General features: G+C 46.6%; 2 protein-coding genes and 1 long non-coding RNA gene across 10 annotated transcripts in view; 1 reads left to right on the top strand and 2 right to left on the bottom strand.

Annotated features, from left to right (window-relative positions):
- ATG7 (autophagy related 7) overlaps positions 1 to 1,915 on the bottom strand; it is a 76,694-nt gene extending 74,779 nt beyond the window's left edge. For 5 of the 8 annotated variants that reach the window (XM_032121150.1, XM_032121144.1, XM_032121149.1 and 2 more), the window contains exons 1-2: positions 1,017 to 1,842; positions 755 to 809 (exon numbers count right to left, since the gene is read on the bottom strand). In XM_032121150.1, the coding sequence (XP_031977041.1) occupies positions 755 to 809; positions 1,017 to 1,185 (224 nt within the window). In that variant the 5' untranslated portion in view covers positions 1,186 to 1,842. The other 3 variants (XM_032121147.1, XM_032121145.1, XM_032121146.1) reach the window with 3 other exon arrangements.
- A 50-nt stretch (positions 1,916 to 1,965) lies between these two features.
- On the top strand, positions 1,966 to 3,111 carry LOC116449601. Its single transcript, XR_004242463.1, has 2 exons — positions 1,966 to 2,146; positions 2,609 to 3,111. It is a non-coding gene; the product is annotated as an uncharacterized LOC116449601 (long non-coding RNA).
- Positions 3,112 to 5,757: 2,646 nt separating this feature from the next.
- On the bottom strand, positions 5,758 to 15,986 carry HRH1 (histamine receptor H1). The gene is made up of 3 exons (XM_032121243.1): positions 15,300 to 15,986; positions 9,731 to 9,898; positions 5,758 to 8,687 (listed from the first exon to the last, which is right to left on the bottom strand). Exon 3 carries the CDS (start codon positions 8,565 to 8,567, stop codon positions 7,155 to 7,157), a length of 1,413 nt encoding a protein of 470 aa, XP_031977134.1. The 5' UTR covers positions 8,568 to 8,687; positions 9,731 to 9,898; positions 15,300 to 15,986; the 3' UTR covers positions 5,758 to 7,154.
- Positions 15,987 to 18,349: the final 2,363 nt, after the last annotated feature.

The following is an 18,349-nucleotide window of genomic DNA, read 5'->3' as shown; positions in this document are numbered from 1 at the left end:
GCAAGGTGACACTAAATCACTGACTGAAGATTTTAAATGCTGTTCAAATATAAGCTACCCATGACAAATGGGATTTTCCCTGAGAAAAACTAACTTAGGCTGAACTTAGATGTCAGTGTTGTACTCACATAAAGATTTAGTTAAAATTCGATGTTTAGAACACATCCCAAAGAAAACCTAAACCAGACAGAAGATTGAGCAGCTTCTATAGTTTGTAACATCATCAGCTGGAGAAGCTGCTGTTAGCAAACAGTGTTTTATTTTTGAGATAAATTAGGTAGAAACCCTACAATATTCCCTTAATTTACAGACCTGATTGATTTCATTGCCCCCTGTAACACTGTTCTCAAAAAATGGTATTTTTCCAGTCATAACAGTTAAATACTTGGGTAGAGATTACAGTGTACCAACCAGGAACTGCAAAAACTATTTGAAATCCTAATTAAAGCTATAAGGGAAGGAGTCAGATGACTAAAAAAGCCTCCCTAATGTAAAAAGCTACGGAAATAGGAAAAAATTGTGTTTTATATAAACATACATGCAGCTAGTGAGTGAATTTAAGAATTAAGAATATTTTAAATTCAGCCCTCAGATGAATACACTACTTCAGACACAAGGAGTTCATGTTGGGGACTCAAAGGAGCCTCTCCACTGTTATAAAGTTCATGAAAATGTGTCTTTATTTTCATGCAGAGTTTGTCTAACTAATACATCAATCTTATGCAAAGGAAGGTAAACCACAGCATGTACTCACATATCAAAGGCACTAAACTCCAGTGTCAAGCGAGCTGGCAAACCCAAAGGATCACCTGGACAAAAAGCAGCAACAAAGCTCCTTTGAAACTGACATGTGCAGGTTATCTCCCCTCGTTTTTGTTGACCTAAGTTACCCAGTGAAACATTCAAAATTCACAGTCACGTTTTCTAATGTCTCAGCAAACCATGAGAAACGTTGCATATTTAGAGGAGCATCAGGAGAACCCTGAACTACCAAAACCTGCTCAGCCTCTACCCACCATTGTAGTAGTAGCCCTTGATAACCTTGGGGGTCTCATCCAGTCGGTACTCATTGAGTTTCTTCTGGGTCAGTTCGTGCCAGAACCCCGCATCCAAGGCACTGCTGAAGGGAGCAAACTGCAGCTTGGAGAGCCCGGGATCCCCGGGATCCCCGCTGGCAGCGGCCATGGTTCCAGCTGCTGATCACTGCTGAACAGAACCCTGCAACAGCAGATAAACGCGGTAAGGCTACAGCGTGGGCACGGCACCGGGACCGACACGGCACCGACACAGGACCGGACCCGAACACGGACACGGCACCGGGACCGCGTAGCGACACCGGCACCGGGACGGACACGGCACCGGGACCGACACAGCCCCGCACAGCGACACCGGCACCGGGACCGACACGGCACCGACACAGGACCGGACCCGAACACGGACACGGCACCGGGACCACGTAGCGACACCGGCACCGGGACGGACACGGCACCGGGACCGACACAGCCCCGCACAGCGACACCGGCACCGGGACCGACACGGCCTCGCACAGCGACACGGACACGGACACGGCCCCGAGACCGACACGGCACCGACAGGGCCCCGGCCGCTGGGCACGGAGCAGCCACCGCCGGCCTGTGCGTGACTGCAGCCCCCGCTGCCGCCCGGAGAACCGGCTGAGGCCCGGACACACCGACCGCGGGAGCCTGCAAGGGGCAGCGCGGGGACGGCGCCGGTGCTGTGCCGGTGCCGGGACCCCGCGGGGGGCAGTGCCGGTGGCCGTGGCCGTGGCAGCGCCGGTGCCCCGCGGCCGACAGGACCCGCAGCGCTCCGTCCCCGCTCCCCCATCACCGCTGCGCCGCTCGCTCCGCACTTCCCGCATCGCCGGCCGGCTCCCACCTGCGACGGCACCCACAGCGCGCATGTGGCGGAGGCGGCCGGCGCCGCCTGATGACGCCGCGAGCCGCGGTGGGTGGGCAGGCCTGAGGCGGCCGCGGTCCCGATTCTAATCCTGATCCTGATCCTGATCCTGGTCCTGGTCCTGGTCCTGGTCCCGGTCCCGGTGGGGTGCGGCGGTGCCCGCACGCTCTCGGCAGCATGCCTCTGCTCGCCTCTGGCCAGGCCAGCGCAGCCACAGCCGCCGGCTCAGGTGGGACCGTGGCCCGCAGCACCTGGAGCCCTGTGCCGTGTCCCGACCTCAGGCTGCCGCAGGAGCCTCTAAACCGCCCCGGGGCTGAGGGTAAAGCATTAGAGCGTGCCAGGGAAAACAGAGCTCCAGGGGGTTTGGTGGGGGTCTGACCTAGGGGAGGAAAGGGAGGCAAATTCTGAGAGGTGCACAACAAAAAGTGGGGAGGAAAAGAGCACTTGTCGAACCAAGGAAAATTCCGAGTTATTAGAGAGAAAAAATTGGCTGGTGTGGCTGGAATAGGTCTCCAGGGAGACTTGACTGCACAAGCTCTGAGCACCGGGATCTAGCTTTGATCTTAGCTCTGCTTCGAGCCCGAGGTGGGACTAGATGGCATCCAGAGATGCCTTCCAGCCTGAAGCTTTTAATGAGTTTTATTGAGATATTTCTCTCTTTTTTTGTCTTTTTTTTTTTTTTCCCCCCCAGCTCTAGAATACGAAACAAAAATACGTCTTCTGAAAAACAGGCATCACCTCTGCAGGTCCTTTATGCCTTTGTATCAGGAATATAAATTTGCCAGAGCTGCCTTATATTTTGGATTTACAGTCACACCCATATGGCAGAAACTGACCCCAAAATGGGGAGGAAGCCTGGGAGGAAAAGCCACCAGCTAAGTGTGGGCACAGCCACGTAATGACAATTGGCCAGGGAAATTTTCGGAGCTGAAATTCAGCAAATTCTAAGTTTCAGCTGTAGAGACGATGTTTGGATAGAGGACCTTGCTGTGGAGCATGGGCTGGATGGACCTGCCAGGAATTTCCCAAATAAAATAGATTGGAATAAATGTGGGAGTTTGCTACAGATGGTTGCATCCTTGTGTCCACCTCTGTTACATGAGTGAAATCCTGCAATTCCTCCTTTTGCATTTCACTCACTTCATTAGTATTGGTAATGCCTTTATTCTCTTGGAATAAAGAACTTAAAACTCAGTTCTGCATTTTTTTTCCCCCAGGCTTGAAAAGGTTTTATTTTATGCCTTTTTGGTCCTTGTATCCTCTTTTTACATCTTCCTATAGGCAAATAAAAGGAAGTAATAAACATAAGAATAATAAGCAACTAGAAAACAGGTTCTTTAAAAACAAAGACAAAAATCTGTTGAGTGTTTCTGGCACCTATTTCCATAGGTAGGAGTTTGGATTTCCCCGAGCAAAATCTTGCAGCAAGGGAGAACCATCCTGGGACTGAAAGTGGGAATTAAAAGGAAGCAGATTCAAACCCTGGGAATTAAAAAGAAGAGATTCAAGCTCATCAATTCTTGGGAATTACGGGCTCAGCATGTTTTTGGAGAGCTTCTCAGAACAAGAACTCGGATTCTTCTCCAAAACTCAGATTGAATTGTCTTACAGATTTTAATAAAAATAATATTTAGTTAGGTTCACATAATGTTTTCCATTTTGGGACTTAAATCAATTTTTTACAGCATTCTCAGTGAGCAAGACCACAAAATACAAGCAGAACCTGGCAGAACTATCAGTTCATTTACAAAAAAAGCGCAATTTAGTGCTGTACCCCTGTTACTGCTGCAAGAGTGGGACACTGCAAAGGTAAAAATCTGTTGGAGCACTGAATGTTGGAGTCAGTAGAGGAAAAAAAGCAGGAATATGCTCCAAAAGAACACCCTGATATGATCAGAGAAGCAGCTTTTACCCCTCAAAGAACTGAGTTCAGGATTTATTTTGATATCAGACATGCACCATGTTTTTAAAATAATTTTTCAACTCAGTATCAGGAGTGTAAACTATTTTCAGGAGCCATTTCCACACTGCATCGACATTAATTGTTTTCTTTATGTTCTAATCCTTCAGTAGACACATAATTTGATGAAAATTAATCATTTTGTCATTGTATTTGATATCTCAGTGAATGCAAATATGTTTGTACAGTATTTAAATTTAGCTTGGCACTTCCAAGTGAATTGGCATTCTGGCTGAAGGAAAGGATGCACTGAAACATTTCAGTTTTAACTTCTAAATTTTAAATTTTTAACACCTCCTCTGCAGGAGCTTAAGTGAGGAGAGTAGTCCTCAGCACCCCTGCTAGCAGTGGAAAATCTGCAGAGCTCAGGGCCTCCTAGAAATGTTCAGATACATGTTAATGCAGTGCTTCTGCATTAACACCTGAGGATTAGAAATGTGTTTTTACAGAGAATCTTTCAATCGGTTTCATTTCTTTTGCTTTCACAAAGCGGTCTCGCAGGAAATTTAACGGACCCATCCTTTCAGAGGATGGAGAGAGGCCAAAATGTGCACCTGCACTCACCTTTCCTTCCCGATCTTCCGAGGAGTTCCCCGCAGCATCCCGGGGCTCGCTCCTTTCCCACCAGATGTCCCCACTGGCGCAGGCAACGCTGCGAGAGCGGAGTTTTGTGCCTCTGGTCCCTCCCACCACACCTTAATCCCAGCACAACTGCAGTCCAAGAAATCCCCAGTCTCTCGTCGTGTCCTCTGGAAGCTCCGTGTCCTCCGACCTTGTTTGTTAACTGGAAAGCACTGAAAATGTTTTACAGGAAACCACGCCTGGAATATGCTCTTGAGCCTTGGCCCCACGTGGTGGGAGGCATCTCCAGTCCTGACCCTAATTTGCTTTGCTTTTCTTACATCCAGAGCCTCTGGAATTGCCTGTTCAGTGAAATAAACTGAGAAATCCTCTTAGGTACCTTGCTATTTAAAATAAGTACTATCCCTTTTTATTATTATTATTATTTTTTATTATTATTATTTTTTCTTCTTTTAGATCTGTTAATAAACTTGTTTATATTCTTTCAAGGTTGGTGCCTGCTTTGCGTTTCTCCTAATTCTCTGCTCACAGAAGGTAAACAGTAATGAGTATTTTGGACCAAACCACTACAATTATCTAATGGCTATAAAATGTGGCTATCACCAGTCCTGTCTTTGTTATTAACACAGTGACACTAAGATCATGGGTAAAATGAAGTGAGATTAAAAAATATTCAGGCAGCTTTACTTTCCTGGGTTTAGCTCTTTGAATGTTCTTTATTTTTTGTCGTTACAGTCACCATCATTTTTAGACCAATTTTTGATGACCTTGCTTAGGTTTTGTCGTGTATTGGTACATTGTAAAGTCAGAAAAGGCTTTTCATGATCAACAGGACAGATTTCTTGATGACTCTCAGCAGCCCTTGGGTAAATGTGTTTTTCAGCACTAATAACTGTGGCTGACTTTTATTTCCTCAGGGATCATCTAAATTACCATCCATTTTGGCCAGAATTGCTGTTGCAAATCACAGTAGAAAAAAACAATGTAATGGCTGTGAATCTCAGTGATTGTTTGTGAAAGGCCAGGGATTAGAGCATGTGTTTCAAAAGGTTCTGCTCTGTACCCCAAAAAGGTGTCTTTTACTACTGGGGCAGGTGTTCCTCCTGCAGTGAAAAAGTTGCCTGAATTCTGCAATGAATTTTGTTGGGTTTATATTCTCTCTCTGCATTTTGCCTTTATTTCTCCCAGATTTAAGTTTCCTAATTGCAGTTTTTCCTGCATGCAACTTGAAACCAAAGTCAATTAATCTCTGAACCTTGTGGGATACACTGAAATAGACTGAATTGGAGTTTATTCCTTTAGCACATTTTCCCAATTTATTAAAATGCAGATGTATTAGGGCTCTGTTTAATATTGAATACTTTAAATACAATTAAACACTCGGGTGTCTAATTCAGAGAAATGACATGGACAGAGGAATAATACTTTGCATTTAGAGTATTCTATCCAAAATTTATGAGCAGTCTTTCCCACATTCCCCTTAGTGTTGCATTGTTGCTGTGATCTTGTCTTACTCACTTTATGAACTAGGCACATGTGGCACAGAGGGACTCTGAGCAGCTCGAGATCCCGAAGAGAAGAGAATCCAGAATTTCTCCTCTTACCATTAAACCACTCCTTTTTGCTTCTGATGTAATAAAGATATTGCACAGGACACCCCTACAACTCATCCCCCCCCAAACTTTTGGCAGTTCTCAGCTGAAGGAGTTACAGGTCAGAACTTTGTTGTTAACGCAGCAATTTCAGAAGCGAGAAAGTGTTCAGGATGTGGGAAATGCATCAGCACTACAAAGTGAATCAGAGCACATCCTTTTTCTTTGTAATATCAAATCCAGCCCAGCTTTCAGCTGTAGGGTGTACTTCAACATCTTCTTGGTCTCTTTTCCAACTTAGAGTATTCCATTATTGTGTGTTTCTCCTGAAATGTTTGACAGCAAGGTTTACAAAATGCAATTAAATATGAAGGGTAGAAAAGGGAAACATACTTCATGTATAAGCAACTGTATTCTGCAATTCTAGAACAGCAGCACACCCTTCTGGAGAAGATGGTGACAGTAGGTTGAGCATGGAAACCCTTTTAGGACATAAAAATACTACTTTTTTTCAGCAAAGTTAACGTACAGTTAATGTAAGTGTGATATCAAAGAGATACAGTAGGGTACACTTAAACTTGATGTTTGATGAAAGGTTTGTGATTTGGAGGAAGCTATAAATAAATAAGGGAGTTTTTTTAAACAGTTGAAAGTTTGTTATTTGACTGTGCAAAGTACCTCCACTTGCAAATCTCACTGCACAAGCAATGTGTTCCTGCGTGTAATGGAGTAAGTTGAAAGAGAAAAATGGTTTTGGCCAATCACAGAAATGTGGTTTCTTCCTTTTCTGGGGCTGAATAATTTATAATCACTGAAGATGCCTATTTGTATCTCCATTTCTGTGATGAAAGAGGTGATCTCAAATGGTAAAATGTTGACAACAGTGTAACAGTTCACAGATTGACCCTGAGTTTTTCAGATTCTTGACCTGAAGTAGCTCTTCAAATGTGTTAAAACTATTAAATGCACATTTCCCACTTTTACTAACACTTTATAAATTACAGTTTGCCAAAGTCTTTTACTTTACTCGTCCTTCGAAACTGGACTATTTTGTTTGGTTGAACTCCTGAGCTGCATTTGAGCTCCAAAAACCCAGACCAGTATCAGTGAATGTGAAGGATCTTTTTGAAAGTCTTCTTGAAATTGTGGTTACAAAGAGGATACAGGAATGGATTTAGGGTGGAGTTCACGTAGCCGAGCCATATGGTGATCATGTGCAGTTCTGAGAGCCGTTCATGGTCGTGGAATGTTATCACCATAAATAACACAAAGTAGGGGATCCAGCAGAGCATGAAGACTGCCATGATCACCCCCAGCTGCTTCGCTGCCTTCCGCTCCCTGTTCCCGTGCCGGTGGGCGCTCCTGGGATGGCCGTGCAGGGTGTTCCAGGTCTTCCTCAGGAATGTCAGCCCTCTGGAATCCCTGCACTCAGTCTTTCCCTGAGGACAGCAGGCTCCTTTAGGGTTGGAACTGGAGTGCTGTGCACGGGGTGCCACCTCAGTGAAGGTGTGGTTGTCGGATGCCGCGCTGGAGTCACTGTCCTGGCAGCCAGGCTGCTCCTTATTCCCAGGCTTTTTTGTGGCACACACCCCCTTCTTCCCTGTTTTATCCAAGCCACGCCCAGGCTTGGCCGTGGTGATAGAGAAACAGCTCCACTTCAGGACTTTCCCATTACTCAGTGCCTTTGAAGATTTGTCAGGATTCCTGAAATAAAGCTCTGCCTCCACTCTTTGGGGCTCTGGGGAGCTTTGCTTCTCTGTGCCAGGGGTGTTCTCGCATAAGATTTGCTTCTGGAGGCAGATATTTTTCTCGTCCTTTATCTTAGTCTGATGCACGGTGGTTTTTTCCAAGGAAGACCAATAAGCTCTGTTGGTGAGCTCTCGGTGCTGGCAGTGTCTCCGAACAGTTCTGAAGATTTTACAGTAGAACCACAGCATCAGGAGGGAGGGCAGGTAGAAGTTGAAAATGGCTGTCAGCACTTTAAACCAGGTGACTTCGGAGAACTCTGTCTCACACTTGTTCTCCTTCACCTTCCTTTGCCCGTTGTTGGCAAAAACGTGCCAGCCCAGGATGGGGATGACCCAGGTGAAGGAGAGCAGCCAGGCCCCCAGGATGAGCAGCGAGGCTCTCATTTTGGTGCGGTACTGGAGGTATTTCAGCGGCTGCTGCACCGAGCGGTACCGGTCCATGCACAGGATGAAGAGGTTGAAAATAGAGGCGGTGCTGGCCACGTAATCCATGGACAGCCAGAACAAGCAGGCTGCCAGCCCCAGGGGCCACACGGGGCTCAGCATGTACACGATGTTGAGGGGCATCACAGCCACCCCCACGATCAGGTCTGCGATGGACAGGCTCACGATGTACAAATTGCCCACTGTCTGCAGCTTCTTCTCCATTTTCACAGCACACAGCACTAAAATGTTCATGACAATGGTGATCAGGGAAATGCTCCCAAGGAACAGGCCTAGAAGAGCTGAGGGAGCATTGCTTGAGTTCTCTGTTGTGTTCTTGGACATCTTCTTCACGGGCACACAGAGTGAGAATCGGAGCGGACGTCCAGGCCTTGGAAGTTCAGTTGTGGTCTGCACTCCTGGATGAAAATGTGTTGGGTTGCTTGGGGATTTTTATTTCCAGAGCTACAGAAAAGAAAAAAAAACCATGCTCAATCACTGTAGTAATAAGATAATAAAGCTAATTTGTGCCTCAGCTTAGCACTGTCCCTTTTAGGGCTTTCCTACAGAACAAATTTTTACAACATTTTACACAGAGGTAATTTGTGTTTTATGAAACCCAAATAACCAATCCCAAACAGTTTTCATAGGGCTTCATATATTTCTGACCCCAGAATCTGAAGAAGAAATTTAATTCCTCACAGCTTTAATCCATTACATCTCATTAAACAGCTGATCATGAACCAGAACATAAACTCCATATTGGCAAACTGATTTAAAATGTGTTAGTAAAAAGCATATTAACGTATTTTGCACTAAATAGTTTAAACAAGCCAGTGCTTATTTACAACCTACATCTAGCAGTTGGAGAATCCAGCAATTGGCAGTCAGTAGGCAGTCATTCAATTATAGGTAATGAGTAATCTCTTCCTACACAGTTTAGGCTCACACAGATTTCAAACATTTAAAGATGCCAGGCCTATTTTAGATCCAATACAAAATGATAGGAATTTTCAGGATTAATAAGCATCTTCTGCTTCCCAGCTGCTAACTTCATGTATTGATGCACAGTCCAGAATTGATTAATAATATTTTACATCTTGGAGCATATGATCCATTGACCAAATTCTGCCTCCAGTACATTGAAGAAAAATGTCTGTGATGGTGACACACATTTTTGTGCCATGTCACAGCTTTTCTGAGTTTATGTCCTGGTAAATCTCTTAAAGCAATAAGGAAGGAAATTGAGACTGTAAATATATTTGCTCAAAGTATTTACACAACTGACACTGAGATATGCATGGGATTTCTCACCCTCGTAACTCTAAACATGGCCAGAGCAATACAATGCAAGAGATTGTTCAATAATCAGCATTTTCTATTGAAATCCGGTGATGCAATAATTCATGTAACTTTATCTTTCTTATTCCAGTAATCAGGGTTTAAGCTGAAATGATTTGTGCTTCCTTATGAGAGGTCAAATTCCTTCTTGCCTGGGCTTTACTTACGGGTGGGTGTTGTTGGGAGAAGAGCTGTGTCCTTGGTGGCAGCAGCATCCACAGGCAGAGGGAACAGGAGCACCTTGGGGAGTGCTGTGATCCCGGATTCCTTCAGGCTCTGCCAGGACAATTCCTCTGTGGCAGCTGCTCACAGATGACAGAGGCCTCGAGCATCTCCTGAGAATGAGGACAGAAATTACTCCATGGATTTTAAACCAGCCTGTCCAGAAAATGGTTATATCCCGGTATTTCTTCCACCTCTTCAAGTGTGTTTAAGTGTACAGGGCATGGCCAAGGCAAGGAGTTGTTGCAAGAACCTGGAATGACTCATCTTCACCCCCAGGTATTTCCATGTAAATGTGTGGTAAAATAAAGGGAGAAAAGGCAACTTTGATTGAGTCTTCAACTGAAAAAGAAAAATAACAGCAAAGAAAGCTGCCTGGTTAGACAGCTCCCCTTGGCTGTTCGTGAGCTGCACATGGAATGCATGAACTGCATTTGGGCTTGGGCTGGATGATCTCCAGAGGTCCCTCCAGCCCTAACAGTTCTGTGATTCTGGGAATAAAACAGAGCAGAACACAGTCAATGGTGTTGACTGCTCCCCAAACTTTCTCCTCAGCACTGCTGTGGTTGGATAGGGCAGGATTTAGGAAGCAACTTGCAGATCTTGAGCTGGAGTAGTCCTGCTCCAAAGAAGGATAGGTGCCTTTTTTTCAGGAGCTATTGTAATTCCTTATCTGTAACTCAGTTGCCAGTAGAGGAGAGCAATAATAATGAATACATGGGGTTCAGTGTTTGCACAGTTTAATTACACCAAAACAAAGTTCACTAAGAACAGATTTTAAAGAAAGCAGCCCAAGACCTTGGATTGCTTTTTGGAAATTCTAAACCATGACCTCACCATGGAATGTTTCTTTAATTTTTGCTGTCTGTGAAGAGCTTTTTCTACGAGGAGGCTCAGCAATCATCATTTGTTATTGTATTACAGTTCCAAGGAACAAGGCTCTACTGGGAGATGCTGAGTGGGTGCCTCAGTGCCTCATTAGTGCAGGTGCAATCTATTAAGCCCTAAGTGGGAGTAAGTTTCTAGAAGCAGCTGCTGGCGCATCTTTTACTGAGAGATTTTTAAGAGGCTGCAGGTCCAAAGAGCAAAATTCTTGTTCATCAGACTAAATTCAAGGCAGAAATTAAGATTTTTATTCAGATGGCCTTTACTCACTCTGTTGTACTGAAGAAACCCATTTATTTCTAGTGATTTTTAAAAAAAGTATTCTTTAGGTGTTGAAAGTATTAGCATGTTAGAAGTTTGATTGATTTCCCTCTCAAAAACTCATTTATTTCTCTGTAAGGGAACAACCCCTATTCAATGCCTGCCAATATCCAAGGAATATTTTTGATAAAAAGTAAATGAAAAAACATGGTAAACCTGCCTGCTATTCCCACTCAGATGACTCAATGTCTGAGTCCAGCAAGGACCAGGCTTTGGTTTTTTATTCCAGAAAAGTGTCTCGCACTGTCAAAGGACAGACTGAATTCTGTCTGCCCTCGAGCTGTCTCCCCTAGGCAGCCTGAAATGAAAAGATTCATAATCTGAAGATGCAGTGTCTGACCAGCTAAATTCTGCCAGTCTGCTGGATTGTCCTTTTCCCCTCACATACCTCTTTTAAGAGAGTTATAAATAAATCTTCTGCTGTGTGAACAAGCAACGCTGCCTGACTTATAAATATTATAAAATTTAATTCCTTGTCTTGTTATGACTCTTCCTTGGGGTGGAGGAGCTCCTTAATGACAGCTCTGGACATCTGGCTGTCCAGTTTTGCATTAATTGCTTTGCATTCCTTCGGTGGCAGGGAATTTTCAGTGGCTTTTGTAGGAAATGCTGTGCTAGGGGGAAAATGAGGCCAAGACTAATGTAGCAGATGTGCTGAAATCTACTTTACAGAGCAGACTGCGGAGCAAATTGCTGTCTGAGTTGTTGGGTTGGGGATCTGCAGGCTGATTTGGGAGCTGGATGCTCCGGGAATGATGCTGTGTGCCGGTGGGATTGGGAAAGGTGCTGTTCCTGGGGAAAGAAAGGGCAAGAGGCTGTTTCTGAAGCCTTCTCCACACTTCACTTCCAAACTTGAGGGCCCAGTGCCATAACTGCTGCATTTCTATACCCTCTCCTGGTCCTGTCACTTGACTAAAGAAGGTGAACAGGCTGTGTGGTTATTCAGTTATGTCTGGGAACACACATCACAGGTAATTTTAAAATACTTCAGATGGACTGTTTTTTAAATGAATTTATCCAGTTGCTCTGGACTGTGAAAGGTCCCCTCACACTCAGAGCAGTGACCCCTTCATGCAGGTGGCCAAGGGGCCAGGGCAAGGTCAACCCCTCTGCCCCTTTGTACAGCAGCTGTATTGCTCGGCTGTGGGCTGGGCTGGGCCATTAAATTTATCCTTACTCCTCCAGCTTGGATGGTGATGTGCTAAGGAGAGCAAGCAGACCTTATGAACAACAAGCAGATGGAATGCAGAGCCTGTTGTGAAGGAGGATGGAAACTTTTAAGTAACTTCGTGAAGTGTTTCAAGGAGAAAAAAGTCTTTATTATTATAACTGTGTGATATACTGAATTTGTAACTTGCTGATATAGGGATATTTTCTTTTCAGTCCACTGATTCTGCTGTGCTCCCACTATTTCTTTTAATTGGTATATCTGGATATTAGGGTACAGCCTGTCAGGATTGCAGATAAATATTTCTGCTTTTATTTGATAAATAAATCTGCTTTTATTATTAAATACTACATCTGTATTTACTGCCTTTTTTTTTTTTTTCTAAATAAATATATTATTTTTAAGTTTGAGCCTTAACCTGAAATCATCAGGAGATAGAAATAGACTTTTGTGACTCTGGCTGGCATTTTTTAACAACTCTCTTTAACCCTTGGCCTATATGCCATGAATATTAGAAAGAGCTGAAGATGGACACATTCCAAAGAATGTTTTGGCCTTCAAAATGTAATCTCAGACTTCCAGAAACTCTTCTTCCAGCAGCTCAATCTTCTAGTTTCAGTTGTTCTAAATGTCAGTTTTTCCATGACAAAGTCCAGTCTTGTCCTTGTGATAGTATTTCCCAAATATGGTTTATTTTTGCCAAGAGATTGGGGGGACAACCTCATATCTTGACTAGAATCCTGAAGCTTCCAGATATGGTATTAATTTTCCCTGCTAGTCTAAACACTATCAGTATCAACTAACTGCTCATCAATGTGATCTCTCAGCAAAACAGTGTTTAAGTGTTACTTTCTTTAAGTACTGCTGTGCTGGAGAAATCATAGTCTTTACTCCATTACTTGTGTGTAAAAAGAGCATTTGCTGTGGGTGCTAGAGCTGTGCAGTAACTGTTGTAATAGAAGAAATTTGTGCTGTGATGCACCAAACAAACCCATTAGCTGTAAAATCCCTTATAAACCAGGGGAGTTTCCCAGGAATGTGGTTCCTTTAAAGCTGAGCAGCTGCAGTGGTGCCTTTCTGTTCTGGGTTTGGAAGCCATTATCCCAACTCACTGTAACAGGACATCTTTGCTACGGGAATGGCAAAAAAACCTTGATTTTTTTGGACTCCACCTTGTGCTACTACTGACTCCAACCCTTGGCAACAGTAAAACTCAGTGGGTTTAATCACTCTGAATCATTTAACACTAATTAACATAATTGTAACATTGATTACAATTGATTGATTTCCCTCTCAAAAACTCATTTATTTCTCTGTAAGGGAACAAACCCTATTCAATGCCTGCCAATATTCAAGGAATATTTTGGATAAAAAGTAAATGAAAAAACATGGTAAACCTGCCTGCTATTCTCACTCAGATGACTCACATACAATTAACTTTTTAAAAAGTAAATATACTTTTTAAAAGGTAACTCACCCTGTCATTCAGACATCAAGATCTGGTTCTTTCCAAGTGACTTGGTAAGCCACTACTCACAAAAGTAAAAGCCAATGTGTGTGAATAAGAGTTGGTAGTTCTTTCAGTGCTGAGGTTGACCACTATGAAAACTCTTTGGGGATTTATTTGAATTCAGCTCGAGTGAACTTCTGGTGCTTTGAAGCTGTATGAAAACCTTCATCACAAAAATGCACAGATTTAAAAATCCTAGTGGGTTTGAGGAGTCACTGTCTCCTTGTACTGGCAATAAAAGGAAACCCTGTTACTGAAAGATTTATTTTGGGTCATTTTTAAAAAAAATTCACCTTTAATTTGAAGCACATATTATCAATCTCTTCAAACAGCAGGTGAACTTACTGTATTACTTACTGTATTACTATATTACTGTAGTAATATGATGAGTTCCTTCATATTTTAGCAATAACTTATTGAAAATACAAAGCTTTTCCTTTATAGAGATACAGATATGAGTTAAACAAGCTCTTTTTTCTTCTTTTTGCAGGCAGCTTTAATGTTTTTTGTTGAATTAAGCAGATGGCAAAGGGGCACTGCTGGACCACAGGGTTTCTTACAGTGAAAGAGCCTGGTGCCTTGCAAATAAACAGTTTAAAAGCAGCTGATCCAAGAATTCTGACTCCTCTCCATCATTCCTGACTGTAAAGGAAAGCCTGGGGAGGCTACATCAAGAATGGTATAAGGTTTAGGGCAGGTTATGTCCCTGCTCTAGTGTCAACCCCCTCAGGATGTGCTGGACTTGTATTTGAGAAAAGATCTGTATGAAAAGAATGCATTTACCTCGCGAGAGCACAATTGTCTCCAGAGGGGGTGAGGGCTAAGTTCTCTATCTTCCTCTTTCTTCAGCCAAGCCACCGTTCTCCCTCAAAACAAGGAACCCACCCCTCCCTGCCTGTTTTTCCCAGCCGTGTCCCCATCCCTTCCCTCACCGTTAGTCACCAGAAAGATGCTTAAAACAAGAGCGTAAATATTTTGCAGACAGACAGGAACTCCCCTTTAATTGCTTAAACCATCTTAATTCAAGTGTGCCCATTAAGTACAATGGAGAATCCGGACTTTATCTATCTGTTTTCCTTCCCCTCCTTTCCATTTCCATCTGAACATCCCCTCCGTGCTCTGGCCCTTGCTGGCCTGACCCCCAGCGACTCCTCTCTGCTCCGGGGGCAGGGGGCAAACCTGGGAGCCTTTGGAGCTGCTGGATCTGCAGCTGGGACAAGTGTCCTCCGGGGAGAAAAGCTGCCTGAGCTTCCTCCGGTGTATTGGCGCACTTTGGGGATTTCTCTTCAGATTTGTTTGCCCCGACGGGAGACCCTTTGCTCCCCGCACCCCTCTGCTGCTCTGGGCTGGGATGCGCCGGGTAAGGAGCAGAAAACTTCTGCCAAGGGCTCCCAGTTAATGCTGGGGGGGAGTTATCAAAAGCGGGGTGTGTTGCTGAGTTGTGCTGCTCTGGCTTTCCTGCCCCGCTCCTCTCGCTGCGCTCAGGTACCGCCGCAGCCTCAGCCGGGACGAGCGATCTCCGAGGAGCCGCCAGCGCTCCCCCAGCCTCAAATCCCTCAAATCCCTCAAATCCCTCCCGCTTCCCCTCGGCCCCGCTCCCTCCCCGCTTTCCCCGCCGCTGTTCACTCACCAAAGCGAGGAGGAGAGCGCGGAGCGGCTCCGGCAGCTCGGGCAGCGGGGCCGGGCGGAGCCGCTCCTCCTGCCGCGGGGCTGGGCAGGGCCGGCCGGGACGCGGAGGGGGCGTGGGACGCGATGGGAAGTGATGGATGCGATGGGATGGATGCGGTCGAGGCGGTGGGAGGCAGTGGATGCGGTGGGAGGCGGCGGGAAGCGATGGGCTGCTATGGGAGGCGGTGGGATGCGATGGGAGGCGGTGGATGCGATGGGATGCGATAGGAGGCGGTGGATGCGATGGGAGGCGGTGGATGCGGTGGGATGCCCGGCCCCGTGCCACCCCGGGGCTCCGGGACGCTGCAGAGTGATGCTCCCCTCTCTCCGGGGCTGCGCTGCCGGGAAGATCCCGGCTCTGCCCGCCCGCTGCCCGCAGCTCCGCTCTCCCCGCCCGCCTGAGAGCTCCGGGTGTGGCTGGAAACCTGTGGCGATCTGAGCTGGCTGCAGCCGGGAGGTGACGCCGGGGTTCACCTGAGGTAACCCAGGAGTCTGCGGAGGATCAGACACCACATCCTGCTTTGGGATCATCCCAGCCCTCAGCAGCCACAGGACTGTCACTCTTCTCTGATAACCAGCACTGGGTCTGAAGTAGAGACGGAGTTTCTTTTAGTGGAGCTGCCTTATACAACTACTTTAAGAGCTGGAAAACCCCAAGTGTGTAACACATTTCTGGATATCTCAGCTAAACTGACGTTTTTGTGATTCATGTAGTTCCAGTACATCTGCTCCGTGTTAAACATGCACACAGGGTTTGGGGGATGTTTTTGCAACTAACTTACCCATTTTCATTCCTTTCTTCAAGATCATGCTTATTTCCCCCTCACTTTTAAAAATATTTAGAAATATGTTGCACAAAAGTCTCCGTGGATTCAAAGGGGTAATTTTGTCATGTAAGTCACGAAGAATTTGTGCAATGGTGTTTTTGCAAACAGCATTGTTGGGCACTTGGTAACTTCATTGTCTGTTAAACTGGTGAAGAGGAATAGTAAATTTTGCACAATTCCTCCCCACCATGAGCAAACAGGAAAATACAGGATATCCCCATGTTCCTTCCCTCAGTCTAAGAGGATAATATCCTTTGCCAAAAAGTGCAGCTCTATCAGCAAAGAAGTGTTACAGCCATTAACTACTTTTTTTTTGGTGTTACTAAGGCAATTTTTCTGCCCTTGAATTGTTCCCTATCCCATTGCAATTATGATAAACCCAATTTCTAAACAGATGTTTGCTTGGGTCTTGTCTCTGGGTGTCAGAGCAGGGACCAGGCTCTGCTCAGTGGTGGTGAGAAATAGGAAAAGAGGCAACAGGCAGGAGGTGATCCCAGCAACTTCCACCTGGACAGGAGGCAGAACTTCTTCCCTGGGCAGTGACCAAGCACCAAACAGATTGTCCAGAGAGGGTGTGGAGTGTCCCTCACTGGGGATGTTCCAGAGCTGTGTGGACAAATCCTGTGCCCTGGGATGGCCCTGCTGGAGCAGGGAGATGACACCAACTGAGCCACTGTGGTCTCTCCAGCCTGATCTGGGATTCTGTGCTGAGAGGCTTTGCACTGGAAAATTCTGCAAGAGATGAAAGTCCTTTCTTGCTCCTGCCTCTCACACAGTGATTTGAAGAACAACTTCTGTGCTCGCAGGTCATGCTGCCCACTGCCCACTCCACGATGTTTCGCTTCACTTCTGCACCAGTTTCCTGCTCAGTCTCCTTCGCTGTTGTTTGACCTTTTTCAAACAGGTTTTAGGTGGGTTCCTTTGGAAGAACGCTGTAAATCAGGAATGTTTATAACTTTTCATATAACATTAATTTGCAGCTGCTCCCTGTGTTTATCCTCCTTTGGACCTCTTCCATCCGGGGAATGTTTTCTGCAGGGACTATCAGAGATGGACTGGAGGCCTTAAACCCATGCTGAGGGGTTGCTGTGAGCTGTTCCTGTCTCCCAGCAAACACGTTTGTTCCCAACTGCATTTAACCTCCTTTAGAATGGCAGGGGCTTTGTGCTGCTGAAGGCAGAAGTGGAATTTCCATTTATGTAGAAAGGACCAAAGTAACTCATGGAATCCCAGGATGGGTCAGGTTGGAAGTGACCACAGAGGGTCACTGGTGCCACGTCCCTGCTCCAGCAGGGCCATCCCAGAGCACAGGGCACAGCACTGTGCCCACACAGCTCTGGAACAACCCCAGGGAGGAGACCCCAGAGGCTCTCTGCACAATCTGCTCAGGGCTGGCCCTGCCCAGGGCAGCAGTTCTGCCTCCTGGGCAGGGCAATTGCCGGGCTCAGGCCCTGCCCGTGGCTCTGGTGCCGCTGCCGGGCCCCGGAGCAGAGCCCAGGCCCTGCCCTGAGCCCTCCCTGCAGCCAGGGACACCCAGGGCTGAGGGCCCCTCTCAGCTGGGGCTCCTCTCGAGGCTGAGCAGCCCCGGCTCCCTCAGCCTGTGCTGGGCACGGAGCTGCTCCAGGCCCTTCCTCAGCTGCGCAGCCTCCGCCGGCCCCGCTCCAGGAGCTCCCTGGCCCTGCTGGGCTGAGGAGCCAGAGCTGGGCACGGCACCCCAGAGGTGCCCCCAGAGCTGGGCAGAGGGACAGGGTCACTCCAGAGGTGCCCCAGAGCTGGGCAGAGGGACAGGGTCACTCCAGAGGTGCCCCCAGAGCTGGGCAGAGGGACAGGGTCACCCCAGAGGTGCCCCCAGAGCTGGGCAGAGGGACAGGGTCACTCCAGAGGTGCCTCCAGGGCTGGGCAGAGGGACAGGGTCACTCCAGAGGTGCCCCCAGAGCTGGGCAGAGGGACAGGGTCACTCCAGAGGTGCCCCCAGAGCTGGGCAGAGGGACAGGGTCACTCCAGAGGTGCCTCCAGGGCTGGGCAGAGGGACAGGGTCACCCCAGAGGTGCCCCCAGAGCTGGGCAGAGGGACAGGGTCACCCCAGAGGTGCCTCCAGGGCTGGGCAGAGGGACAGGGTCACTCCAGAGGTGCCTCCAGGGCTGGGCAGAGGGACAGGGTCACTCCAGAGGTGCCCCAGAGCTGG

Source organism: Corvus moneduloides, chromosome 11, assembly GCF_009650955.1.
Source record: "Corvus moneduloides isolate bCorMon1 chromosome 11, bCorMon1.pri, whole genome shotgun sequence".
NCBI lineage: Eukaryota > Metazoa > Chordata > Aves > Passeriformes > Corvidae > Corvus > Corvus moneduloides.
This window is presented reverse-complemented; position numbering and strand designations above follow the sequence as displayed.